Below are 14,216 nucleotides of genomic sequence, written 5' to 3'. Positions count from 1 at the left end.
TGTGAGTGTATGAGTGTAGAAAGCGAAAAAAAAATGATGAAAAACACGTTTGAAAATTAATTAAAAATGTACAAAATTCTAGAGGGCAGCGATGTCAAACTCATTCGACCCCCCGCAGGCCAAAATGCCTTTGAAAATAGTAGCACGGGCCGCAGAGCCTAGTTTTTAAATGATATTATTTGATACAAAAATCAGATCATTTGCAGTTATTTTTATTGCATTTTGCGATAACGTTACAATAGTTAAAACTTGGATGTAAAATAAAGTAACAAAATGTGTCAGATCATTTTCAATTCGCCATAGACTTCTGATATTTCCAAAATTTCCATAGTTTTGTGCCAACTAACAAGATAATGACAGAAACTGGTCATGACTAACTACGTTGGTTTATCTAATACAGAATAGCAAAATTGTACCTTGATATTGATGACATTTTGATTATCAATATTTTTGAGCTTTTGATTGAGAAAAGCATTTAGTGCAAGGTTTCATACAAGTTCTTCGTAACCGTTACTCCCTTGCTGCAAATATATCCATAGAAATCCTCATTCATTAGGGCGATCAAAAACAGAATCATGCATTTTTATCTAATCACAGCGGTCTTGGCTGCCTCATAGAAAGCTTGAGATCGTTGGTAACAGCCTCTATCAAAAGTAACACTTTTTTGTGCTGACATCTGATTTCATCTGTTTTCGAAACTTTTTGCAGAGGTAAAATATTTTAAGATGCCTTTCCCAAAAACAATATGCCTTGCGTTTAAGATTCCTGTTGGAAAAGTTTACATAACAACCAAATCCAATTCTTCTTCTTATAGAAATTACTTGTTTTGTCACCAAGTACCTTGAGTACTACCTTCCTTAAAACAAAAGTAATGTTTCAAAACCACATACAGATAGGTAAGATACTTCCGGACATTCCAGAGCTCACACATTGGTATGAGGTTGAAGCTAAACTGCAAGTTCATCAAATATCTGTTGCTTACAAATGTATTCATCGGAAAGGGTATAACGGAATTATCATTATTTTTCCAGGGGTTCTCATAGTTGTGGGACACTTCCTTGACTCTTTCTTCTGGGAAGAGACTTCCATTGGAATAGGAACAGACGTCTATTCTATAGGAAATTGGATTTGTCCAACAAGGGTGCTATAGAGTCTAATTCCCATTACATTAAGTTCATTTCACATAAGAAGGTGTCAATTAAGTGTCACACAGATATGAGAATTCCTGGAAAACCGTTTAAAATTGCTTCTTTTATTGATCAATTTTATCTTTAATTGATTTTTATTTTGATTAAAATAAATAGTATTTGAAATTCTTTTTTTGTAAAGATATATAATGAAGGTACGATGAAACACCGACAAGGGTTTTATGGCGTTGCGTGGTCTGACAATTAGTAGAGAAACCTGCGAAATTGAACAACTCTTCATATTTCAGGGCGTTCGGAATTGATTGCTATGTACTGTAGAAGCAGAAATGCTTCTACAAATAAATTTTAGCTCAAGCGGTCGCGGGCCACACCGAAATATCTCGCGGCCCACCAGTTTGACATCACTGCTATAGCGGTTGTTTCGTCCACGGAGGCGAAAACTGACTACCGCACACAGTACTACATGCTTTGGTAACGCCACTTACCGGTTCAAGCTCAAATTGTGCCGAATAGAGTTCTGCCACCCTTTGTTTGCTCCGGTCCGGTAGTAGGGATAGTTCTTCGAGATGAAGGAATAGATCCCCGAGAGAGTCAGCTGCTTCTCCGGCGAGGCCGAGATAGCTTGTACGATCAGCTGCGCGTAGCTGTACGGTGGCTTATCGCTCTCCAGTGATTGTGTGGCCGGGGCTTGAAATTCCTGCGACAGAAAAGAAAATAACAAAAAAGGAAAAACACGGTTACAGCACCATCGCGCAACTAGCACAAAAGGGTAAACACTCACGGAATAGTTGTTATTGTTGTTGTTGGTGGTGCCGGTTACGCTGGCCGGGGTGTGCTGATGATGGTGATTGCTGCTGCTGTACTGGGCAAACTCGTGCACGTTCTGCCGTGGGCTGGTGGGGCAACTGTTCGCAGCACTGATCGTCCCGGTAGGGGACGGGTATCCGCTGCCGCCCATGCCGTGCAGCTCACCGCCCCGACAACTGCCGCCGCCTCCCCCACTGCCAGCTCCACCACCACCGCCACCGCCGCCCCGTACGGAGCCGCGAGATACATCGCCGAGCAGACCGACCGTGCCGACCGCACCACCGTGCTCGGAGGGAATTGAAATTTTGAGCGGTGCGTAAATCACACTGGAGGAGGGCGACTTTCCACCACGGTTGTGGTGGTAGTGGTGCTGCTGGCCGCTGCCAGCTAGCCCAACGCCGCCGCTACTGTTGCCACTGGCGCCGCCGACGCCGCCGCCGCCCTGCGACATGCCGCCGCTCATCGATGCACCGCTGATGGAGCCAGCGTGCAGCGGGATGCCACCGACCGGACCGGTACCGATCTTGACCGGCGTGTGCTCGTTCAGGTCCACCAGTATACCGTTGTTGGCCTGGTCGATCAAATTTTCAAACTGGATCTTGATGTTTGTACTAGGGAAACGGATGCTGCATCTGGAAATCGGACGAAATAGGATACACGCGCCAAACAGGCAAATCAAAGAAGAAAAAACGGGCAGTTAGAATAGAGCAGCTTTTTTTTTAAATACAAAGTAGTGTTGGGTAAATCCGATTCAGATTCAGACCTCGAAAGATTAATAAATCTCAAGGGATTCATTATTTTGAAAATCATACATCTGTAAAGAATCATGAATCCCAGAAGAAGTATCAATTTTCATGGATACATGATCCTTATATCTTTTAAGATTCATGAGTCGTTGAAAATTAATTAATCTTTCAAGTTTCATGAATCTTCAGAAATTCGTGATTCCTTGCAGATTCATTAATATTTGAAGATTCAAGAATTTTCCGAGATTCATGAATCTTCAGAGATTCGTTGGAGAATAATGAATCTTTTATTTATGATTCCTTAGAGATTCATGAATATTTGAAGATTCGACTCGAGATTCGAATCACACATCACTCAATATTCAAATGAATGAATCTCAACGAAAGATTCATGAACCCCAACACTATTAGAAAGAAGAAGAATAAGCATAAGAAGAAAAGGAAGCGCAAAGCCTAGTGCGCAATCGATCTTTCACTTACAGTTTTGGTAGCTTGTACGGTTCGCCGCTTTTCCGGTGAAACACGTTATCGATGAACACGCCGTTTTTGCTGAGACAGAACAGCGTGAACTCGTCGTTCATGTCGTGCTGGATGATGAAGTGCTTGCGGGAGATGAAGCTGTTCTTGCCGACGTGGAAGTCCACCTGCGATTTGGACGAGTTGCGGCCGACCTCGATCACGTCCTCGCTGATGAGCAGCATGTTGTCTTTGCTGATCAGCCGCCCGATGAAGTTGTGATAGTTGGCCGTGTTCGGGCCGGACAGGCCCATCACGCTCGGCTCGCCCCCGCCGCTGCCGGCTGCCGGCAACGGTGCTGCCGGTGCTGGCGCGGCCGCCGGAAGGGCAGCCACGCGGGAGGAGGGGCCGCTGCTGCCGGTCGCACCGGTCGCAGCAGTGGAAGCCGCCACCTTGCCGGCGCCATTGCTCAGCTTCGCCGACGCGGTCGACAGCGTGGGCGATGGCGAGGACACGGGCGAGGACGCCGACGTGCGCCTTGAGCGGAGCGGTGTAGTAGCCGGGTGGCTGTTGCTTGAGGTGGCTGCTGACGATTTTTGATAGGTGGAGGAGGGGGAGCTGCCCACCAAATGCTGGGCGGCGGCACCGGCACTACCGGCGGCATCGCCGCCGCTGCCCGCGTCGCTCTGATTGATTGATTGTTGCGGTTCCTGTTTGATCAGCTTCATCTCGCCATTGTTGCCGCGCGGCGGTAAACAGTCCTGGGCTGCGCTTGACATGTTTAAATAGCTCATACGTAACACACGCGGATTTCACACACTCACAGACACACACACACGCAGTGCAGGATTGCAAAGGTAACCCACCGCGGAGGAATCCTAACACCACTGCTGCTCGCTAGTAGTTTGGTTTAGTGAGGCAAACGAGCGGCTAATATTTCGCATCGTACTTTAAACGCCGCTCAACCGGGGCCAGGCAAATCAAATCGAGGCTTCCGATGTCACTCACTGCCGCAGAGTGTTTATGTATGCAACTTGACTCCTTTTTTTGGTTTTGTTGGTTTTTGTGTGTGTGTTAATCAGACACGCACGCTGCTACAGTACACGTTAACCAAAAAGTTTGACATAAACTGTCCGTAAACACATCGGTTGCGCCCTCGGTGGTGACGAGCAATCAAAAACTCACTCACAATCCCGTCGTGTTCGGCTGCTTTTTGCGATGTTTCCGATTCCGAACGGGGCGCGACGACTTCGATGTGTGGTAGGAGACGAAGGTTTAGCCAAACACTTCAGTGGCTGAAATGAGGAAAAGGAATACAATTAGATTACAGCTGGCAGGCAAAAGGTGTGTTTGAAAATTTTCCAGTAAGAGCAGATTGGATTGAACCCTTTGCTACAAAAGGCGAACGAACACAACAACTGCGCGCTGGTATTGGTTTATGGCAGGTAAATAAATACGAGCATTGGCTCGCAGCAGCACCGCACCGTTTGATGTTTTCTATTTACATCCCAGCAAGTTCCAGCGTGTGTTACTACCAAGCGGAGACGACGACGACGACGACTTCGACCGGCAGACTATTGCGCAGTTTTCTCGCGGAGAAAAGAACGTGTGTGTACACAACACCGCGACAGAAAGAAAAAAAAAAAACCCCAACGCCGATACACACAGGAAGAGCAGCAGCATCGCCACAATACCAATTGTTGGCAATGAATGTATCCACACCAATTGATTTTGCGTCCCTTAGAGGAAATAATGAAAAAAAACGACGACGACGATGGGTTGTCGACGCGCGCGCATGCGTACAGCAGGAAGCACCTAATCTAAAATGAGGGATAATGTTCCTTTGCTGTTTGCCGTGAAGCAAAAACACACAGGCAACCCACCACCCCACCCCCCTCACATATGGCCATTAAAATAACAAAAAAACGGCTTGAAACGAAATTGCCTTTGATGTGGTGAGTGAAAAGATTCTCAGTTGAGGTTGATTTTTCGAAGCAAAGGGTAACAAAAAAAAAAACAAGAAAGAACTACATTTGATCATTATGATATACACAACCTCCGTCCCTGCACCTCCTCAACGCACAACACACACACACACAGTTTGCCAACATTTAACGATCAAACAAAATGCTATCCATGTTTTAGCGGAGCGCTACTCTGCAACAGGGCGTAAACGGTTTGGCCTCGTTGCCCGCAAGACACTGTCCGTTGTCAACTAGAACAACAAACAACATGGCGGAAGGGGTGGGGGGAGCAGTAAGAAGAGTTAAAATAAACCCCGAAAATCGCACAATCTTGCACAAACACACGCGCGCACGTGCACGCACTCGCACATAACACACGGGAGAGCATGCGGGAAGGGCGCGGGCTGGGGGAGGGGTGCTCAGTTTCAGCAAAAATCAGCAAAATCAAGGGTCTACACACCACGGCTCGGAATCGAGCCACCAACACACACACACACACCTTTCAGCAGAGCAAAAAGTTGGCAACAACAACAATCTCACACACCAATTCGGAAACAATAGCACGCTGTACTGCACTGAACAAAACATGGAGGACAATGGCACTGCACTGAACAAACAGCAGCGCGCACGGCAAACATGTCCGCATGTAAGCATGTGTTATTCTCTCTCAGCCCGTGTGTCTCGATACGTCACGGCCAAAAAAAAAAAAAACGGGGGCAAGAAAGTACCACCTATACAGGCTTACCGGGCTCGAACGCACACAACTGTATGCTTGTTGTAGCAAACGTGCGCGCGCACACGTGGTTTGGCGTGGATAATTATTACGAAATTAAGATGGTAAATCATGTGCGAGCTGGCCGCACCGATATGACAATAACACCGAATCGCTCCGCCCAGGCGGATTCGAGCGGACACTCTAAAACTCAACTGCGCTTCTGCGATGCGCTTCGAAAAGCTGTGTTCCGTGTTCCGGGGATGGAGGACCGACACGGCACGTTCACTCACATTATGTCAGAATGAAAATACATTGCTCGCTGGCAGTTGACAGCTATCGGCTACACACCGACCCGCTTGTACACGTATGCGCGATTATCGCAAGCGAGACGCAATATTCCGAACTCCAAAAGCACCACTTCTTGCACACACGTGTGTTCAGTCTTTGTTTTGCTGTTTCGCAAATATGTTGGCATGGATTAGGATTTTTTCTTTCAATAACACTACAATCACAAATCATTTTCTACTGCGTCACTGCGTTGCTATACGATCGTGCGATTGTCGCAATTACAAACAACACAACGAATTAACAATAAAAATGAATTGATTTTTGCAAACGCGATTGAAGTCGAAATTAAATTTTTACAAACCATTTTCAACAGCTCGCACAAAAGATTCCCTCGGTCTGTCAAAAGTTCAATTTTTCGCCGCATTCGGCCGCGGCGTTGTTTACCAGTGTCACTTTCGAATGTAAACATTGTTATTCACCGCATCCAAGATGTTTTTCAACAGCTGTCAAATGGTTTATTTGTTTCAAACTGAAGTTTCAGTTTAAATACATGATTTTCAACATCGCATGGGAAATGCGAGTGTAACGATTATCAGCCCAGAAATTCAAAAAATATATATCAATTTCTTCTCAATGACAACTTTAAATTGTCAAAATCAAAATCATCGTATCTACGAATTGTCATAACTCGAGGGAGTCGTATCTCGGGGGACGCCTGTATTCCTCAATTTTGATGAGAATAATTGGAATATTTAGTGATATTTGTGTTAACTTTTTGGTATGCACTGCAGAAACAAACTAGCCGCAACTTCTTTTGGAATTCGCTGCGCCGACGGGTGAACCGAAATCGGACGACCGATATTACGGTCACACGAGGTGTAAACTCTAAAAGTTTACGCTTGATTTGTATGGGAGAGCGTAAACTTCCTGTATGACTGAAACAGCTGTCAAATGATGTATATTTGCTTCAAAATTAAATTTCAATTTCATCACATATATGACTTTCAACACATAACAAAGAACTGTCAAACTCAATCCTGCTTGAGTCGTTTTGAAAATGCTTCGTCGTTTTGAAATGGAAATGAAATATCATATTGATGTGGATTAGCATGTTGCACATTCGAAAGTGACTTGGCAAACCCTGTAAGCTTGGTGTCAGTGCTCAATGGGATGTTCTGTCAAATGCTATATTGATAGTGGTTGCGATTATTTGGATGATATTTTTATAGTTTAGCAATATTGAAACATCAATTTCAAAATTCTTCCTACAAACCTTCAAGATTATCTCCACAGAGAAAATCGTAGGCGACGAATCTGACCGAATTCTAGGGCGCATAAACGTACTCCAGGGATGGCAAAACTGACTGCTTGGACAGTTTGACAGCTTAGATTATTAGATTATAATTGTCATTTAAGCTTTTAAAATGCAAATCAAAATGGTTTCTTTTTCTTTGCAAATAAATTCGTGGGACTAGTAACACGCGAATTTCTTATTTTGACAATAATTAAAACAAAATTCTTCGATTAGATACGTGCCTTGTGAAAATGCAACACACATTACTGGTTATCCCCGATATACATTATGGCGGACCGAGAAAAAAAAAAACCGCGTATCTCGAATTTCCGGGTAAGTTGAATTTGTTGGTTTTTTTTCAGCTAAAATATAGACAATTTTTGTGTGAATGTGCTTCAAATGGTATATTTTAGCCACTACATTAATTATTTGACTAGGATTCTGACTGAATCATTTGTTCTCCAGAAACCACTGACTGGACCTTATTGATTTTATTTAAAAATTCGGCCAAAAGGGACTTTATTTTGCATTCGACAATGTTCTTCTTCTATTTGGCGTAACGTCCTACGCGGACGTACCGGCCTCTACAAGCTTTCGAGACTTCGACAATGTATTTGTCACATCTATGCAATTTGCTAAAAAAAACTGTAATGTTTAAAAAAACGCATCTACGAATTAGCGTATCTTGGGACTACATGTACTTTTAAATTAATTTAATCAATTAACTACTTTTGCCGTGTTTAAACAAAATGTTTTTGCTTATATGTTAATATCACATCTAACCCAAATTATATTTTTTTGACTAGCCAACAATCATGCCTCCACTGTTGTTTCAATAAATAATTTCATAACAATATTTGTGACAGTCAGCGATAGTAAAAGTCGCTAAAAATATTTTTTATAACAACTTTGTTCGAGCCTTTCGTACAAGCCTATCGTGTTTAGAAAAAAAAATCAGGATTTTGTCCATCTCTTCAGATGAGATGGTGGCATGCGACTATCGCAAACGAGGTGTCGTGTAGCAACAGTGTAACAACCTTGAAAAATAAGCATTTCGTTTCCATTGCAGTGGCATTGTTAGCCACTTTTCCGATCGGCTTCGGTTATTTGCTCTGATATGTTTCACTTTGCGAGGAATTGAAAATAAAATAAAACAACACTTTTGATCGACAACTAATGTGAGGGGGGGGGGAGTAGTAGTGTAACGAAAAAACATCATTATTTTTTTATATACGCAGTTTAATATTTTGAAGCTGAAGCCAACACTCCATGGTCAAACCATACTCCAAATAGACAACCCTATTTTCAGCCTGAAAACATGTAAACAACCGATTTCGTGCTTACCCTGCTGCTCCTGCTGTATGCCTTTTCTACTGATACTGAGATTATTTGTTAATACATTAACTGAAACACTCTGAAGTATTTTGGTAATAAATGTAGAAACAGGTTTAAACGATGCTGAACTTTTTAAAAAAGGAAGAACGAAAATTCACACATTCTCGCTGCATGATTGTTTGTACACAATTGGTAAAATCCAAAATGGCTGAACGCAACTGTCAAGTGGGGATGTAAATACAACCCGGTTGATGAAAGATACAGACTGAAAATGTAGTTCTTCTAATTTAATACACAAAGCACACCAATGACAATTGAAATAAAAAAAAAACATCATCGAACTAGTTTTTCATCCCTTTTTTTGAGATGAATAAAAATCGTAAAACATGTACATGCATGTGGTGGGCAAAGCAATGGTTTAGCGACAGCAGAACATGCTACCTGTGTCATTTGCTAGCAGCTAACCTTGTGGTGCCGATGCCACACTTCGAACAGGAATGGAAGAGAAAAACGGAAAGTTAGTGGCAAGAAGAAAGAAAGAAAAAAAAACAAGACACTGAGGCCAATGCTGATCGACGAGTAAAAAAAAACACTTTTGGTCACTTTTGAAAACTTTGTTCCGATACTATTGTTCAATAATCATCGCTTTACGCTGACACTATATATTATCACGCCGCAAATAAACGGGGACCATCAAACATATTTACACTGCGGACACACATACACACGCACACACTTATGGGGTTATGAATCAACCACACTGTTGAAAAATCTATAAATTAGCCCACTTTTAGCGGCAAACACGAGTGAAAAACAGCTTATTCAAGCGAATTTAGTTTGCGCATCGAAATAGGGGAACAAAAATAATGTTTTGACTAAACTTTTAACACCACACCTTTACCGACACACACACCACTGCCCACGGCAATTTCCTGCAATACGAGCAGCACCATCGACTGGAGCGCGCTTGTTTGAGTGACAACAAAATAAAACCGGGCATGACACAACGACATGCTCAGACACAGCAGAGTTGCGGCAAATTGTTTTTCTTCAGAAATTCTTGATATGTCACCCTCGCGGGTTACAGCTCCACATGCCGTGTGCTATACGTTGTTCTTGGCTCTTCTATTTTATGGCCTATTACATGCACAATATTGAATTGTTAATGCATAAACCAACAAGTCCCTGCACTAAGATCAGGGTTTGTCAGGAAGTCGAATATTATAAAAAAAATGATTTTTTTTTATCAAATTAAGTTCGGATCACACACTAAATTATTTTTTTTACTAAATTGAAAAGATTTCAAATTAAAAGAAACCGTACAAATCGAGTATCACGGGTCGAGTGCTGTACACTGCGGACTAGCTGTGGACATTGACGAGTTATTCTAAAATCTTATTGCAATTGTTACTAGTTGCAGTTGTGACCGGCGAATGGATTTGATTAAAATAATCTTTTTTTTCATTTTTTTTTTAATTTAAGCTTACTAAACGAGAAACGAGAATAATTCATTGCAATGGAACATCTATGGCGTGTATTCTTAATCAATAAGGTATTCTTTTTTTTCACTTTTACTGGAAAAGCAACCTTGTTTTCTAAGAACGTCAAACTCACTCGCACAAATATTAACATAAACAAATCAAATGATTCTATCGATCGTTAATGAGTTTGTTGCGCGTTTGTCGTGACGACAAGTGCGAGCCTCCGGCAAGCTTTGACAACGTTATTCGATAGCTCTGGACGTATTCCTGCTACTTCTGATTGAATTCCCGGCACACTTTTTTTCCTGCAACAAATTTGCACACAGAGCAAGCGAAGTGACACCAAGTCCTATTTTATGCAGAATTTGATGCGCGGACCTCTCGCTCCCGCTCAGCCAAAGTTTCTTTGGTTCGCCCCCTAAGCCAACATAGTGCTTTTTCGCACTAATACCAAAATCCGGTGTTTGACATTTGCCTCGCGCAGTTTTACACGCACACATACACACACGCGCAAAGTAAATGGCGCGTCAAGTTGGCTTATTATTTCAACGTATTTGGTGGTGTAGGCTATTGATGTGATTCAAACAAAAAAAAAACAGATTCTGAAAACATCTCCCAGCGGCAAATTGCTCTATAAGCTTGATGAACACATATGCATAAGAATATTCGTATAAGAATACCATTTGCAACAGGATTGAGGAATACAATTAAGAAAAAAATCAACTCAAAATGTAAACAAACGTCTGTGCGAGACAAATTTCAAGCTGCGTACCACCGCCTCCACTTTCTTTCATGTTCTTAGCTAACAATGGTTGGGTGTGGGTTTGAATTCTAGACGTTATGAGACATGCAATATCGTACCACTATCTACGCAAAGATCTTATTTTTGCGCAACTTTTAGTATTGTCCCATATATTTATGCAAAGATAATCCTTCAAAAACTACAACAAAAAACTCGCACACACACACACACACACACACATACACACACACACACATACGAGACAGTGGGACAACAATCGGGGTTAGGCGAAAATCTTGTGCAAAGTTCGGCGAAGAACAGGAAAAAAAGCGTTTCGCAGTTGTGTGGGTTATTCTTTTTTGGTTCTTTTTTTTCCTACATGGAATTTTGCATGCGATGTTCGCGATCGTCGCGCAGTTGTGTACAAAACGGTGTTACACACACACACACACGATCCGGCGGCGGGTGTGAACCGAGCACATCCGCCGCATGAAATGGCACCACAAATAGCAAAATAAACACACCAACACACATCCTGCGTCTCGCTACCAACACACATCCATCTGGTTGTCAGATGTTTATGCCGCCTCACTTTCTACGGTGTGGCGTGCAGAACTATTCCCTAGAAACGGGTTCGCCGTTTTTTCCATCACCATTGTTTGATGTAAGTTTATAGAGGTTTTATACATTTGTTTTTCTCTCCTTTTCACACTGCTCGCAACCATGCCCCGCGCCCCTCGCCAGTGGAACATGAAATTCTCCAACTATGGCGGTGTGTGGTTTATTAAAAAAAAAAGCGTCAAAATGTTGGCCGTTTGCGTGAAAATGCGTTTCTGCCCATAGCCACCTTTTCCGCGACCTGTTCAACAATAGAACCGATAGTTTGTCGGCTTTTTTGCCTCTCTCTCTCTCTCTCCCTCTCGCTTACTCTCTTTCTCTCACTTGCGTTGCTTGGCTGTGTTGTTGTTTAAACGCTATCTCACAAATGTTTAATTTTAACTTTCAATCGCGGCGCGCCGATCGAATGTCACAAAAGAATACAGTTAAATTAAATGCGTATGCCGCCGTACCGGTTTGATAGAAGATTAATAACATTTGTGTTAGGTGTCCCCGCCCCCTCAGGTACCTTTAGATTGCTCCCGGCTGGTAGACAGATGCGTTATTCTTTTAATTTCGTCCCAGTAGTTTGATGAACTTTTAACACACTCCCCCCCCCTCCCTCCAATGGGCTAACAATCGTCTCTAGCTCGCTAAAAATGAGACACCCACATCGCATTGTTTGGATTTAGCTTGAATTTGCCTAATCAATCACTCACACACTACACGTTGAACCCAGCCGCATTCGAACTATACAAAAACTCGAGCTCTATAGTTAGATGCGTACGCTCAAACACGCAAGTGTTACTGAATGCTACGTGCAGCTAGAGCTCGCAAACGCCGCGCGTGTGTATGTGTGTGTGTGTATTGGTCGCTTCGGTTGGTAACACATCGTCGCTTTGATTCGGATTCCGAGTACGCTAGCCCGCGCGTGTATGTGTGCGCTTTGTGATCTCATCAGTCGGTGCGAGGGCGCGCGCAAACGGCAGGGTTTGCAAGTACAAACTACGAACAGAGATAGCAGCAGCAGCAGTTGTGTTGTTTGTGTGTTTGTGTATGGGTGTGTGTTATGTCCAGCCAGCAAAACAGTCATGCATTCTCGCTCTGGCAGATGGCAAATGCTGGGCACAGAACAGAACAGCACGCCTGTTTTGCCTGCTGGGTTATTTGCTATGTTATGTACAATAGCTCGCGCGTATACAGCAACGAACATCACCCAGTAACGTAATACGCCATCTTTGTTTTTTTTTATTCTAGTGGCTGCTATAGATATTCCGCAACACACAGCGTTTTCCTAAAACAAAACACACACACACATACACACACACACGCACGCACACGCGCACACACACACTAACACACTCACTGTAATATATTATTTTTGTTTTTATTAATCTTATACCACTGCGATGGTGGTGGATGCCGCATCGCCTCAGCAATGTATATTTGTTTATTTTACTGTATATTACATGCGAAATCAACCATTTCTTACAGCATGGAAATGGTATTTGCCGTGGATGTTTTTGTCCGAGATAACAAAAAAAAAACACCGGGTGCATTTTGTTTTCCTTGTTTTGGCTCCTAACCCAATCGTCTAAAACCTTAAACCCAAATTGCCTAACGATAATAAAATAGTAAAACTACTTACCGCATCAAGCAAGCACAGCAGGCGTAGCTTTGTAGAAATGATGAACACTGGAATAGTTTTAACTTTATGCAGCCGCTCTAATTATACTTTCGCACTACGGCGATGCTAAAAATTCAGCGTAACAGAGCCGACTGTAGCCGATAATCCATGCAGCGATAGGCGCATGCCGGAACTTATTCGATCCCGGCGTTTCCGGCTCGCATGGGAGAAACTTTAACAATGTAATTGGTGTGTTTTCATAAACGATTTTCAGGCATACGCTTGTGCGAGGCGAGAAGGAACTTGCTAAACGTCAAAGCTTTACGGAAAAGTGGCCCGGTTTGTACACTGCGCTACAAAAAGGCATTGCAGTTAGCCGATTATTCGGGAAACTAGGCAAGGTATATGCAGATGGAAGGTAGAGTCGGGCAGAACAAATTGACATTCGTCGGAAATACCTTGCTAAAATTGAATCTCGGGTGTATTGAAATTTGTACAGCAGGTTTGACATTAGCAATTGCCAAAGATGGCGCCGAGCTGAACGCGATAAATAAAACCGTAAATTCATACGGCTCGAAACCAGCGACCAAACCGTGACCGGTTAATCGAATTCAACGGATTATTGACATGAAAAACCAGGTTGAAAGACCTAACCTAACACCTAATACAAACCCAAGCCAGATTTTCAGCATGGTTTCCTGCTCTGCCGGGCTTTATGTTACATTGAGTAGAAAGAGTAAGCATGTTAATTTAGAATAGAAAGATGCGATGCGTACCCAGCAAACAAAAACCTTCCGTACGATCTAGTTGCCCTCCCATCTAGCCACGGGAAGCGACACGGCGGCCTTTTGGATCGCCCAAGGACTGTGCAGGTACGAGGTCCCGTAATGTGCAACGATTTGACAAGTAGGCAAAAGTTCGTTACAGGCAGTTTGATATCTAAGAGCCCACTTCGATTAAATTTTTAAATGTGATTAAAATGATAAATCTGGCCTGGTCATTGCAAGAAAATTGTT

The 14,216-nt window shown here is 42.9% G+C and overlaps 1 protein-coding gene across 10 annotated transcripts in view; it reads right to left on the bottom strand.

Moving 5' to 3' along the window:
- The window catches only part of LOC120949062 (forkhead box protein K2), an 18,050-nt gene extending 4,180 nt beyond the window's left edge, over window positions 1-13,870 (bottom strand). Inside the window, exons 1-4 of one of the 10 annotated variants that reach the window (XM_040366056.2) lie at window positions 13,222-13,870; window positions 3,182-4,452; window positions 1,930-2,587; window positions 1,634-1,845 (exon numbers count right to left, since the gene is read on the bottom strand). In XM_040366056.2, the coding sequence (XP_040221990.1) occupies window positions 1,634-1,845; window positions 1,930-2,587; window positions 3,182-3,951 (1,640 nt within the window). In that variant the 5' untranslated portion in view covers window positions 3,952-4,452; window positions 13,222-13,870. Of the gene's footprint in view, window positions 1-1,633; window positions 1,846-1,929; window positions 2,588-3,181; window positions 4,453-4,641; window positions 4,735-5,213; window positions 5,578-5,620; window positions 5,807-5,866; window positions 6,232-8,762; window positions 9,063-12,102; window positions 12,398-13,221 lie in introns of those variants that run through there. The other 9 variants (XM_040366038.2, XM_040366100.2, XM_040366090.2 and 6 more) reach the window with 9 other exon arrangements.
- Window positions 13,871-14,216: the final 346 nt, after the last annotated feature.

This window comes from Anopheles coluzzii, chromosome X (genome assembly GCF_943734685.1).
Source record: "Anopheles coluzzii chromosome X, AcolN3, whole genome shotgun sequence".
Lineage (NCBI taxonomy): Eukaryota > Metazoa > Arthropoda > Insecta > Diptera > Culicidae > Anopheles > Anopheles coluzzii.
This window is presented reverse-complemented; position numbering and strand designations above follow the sequence as displayed.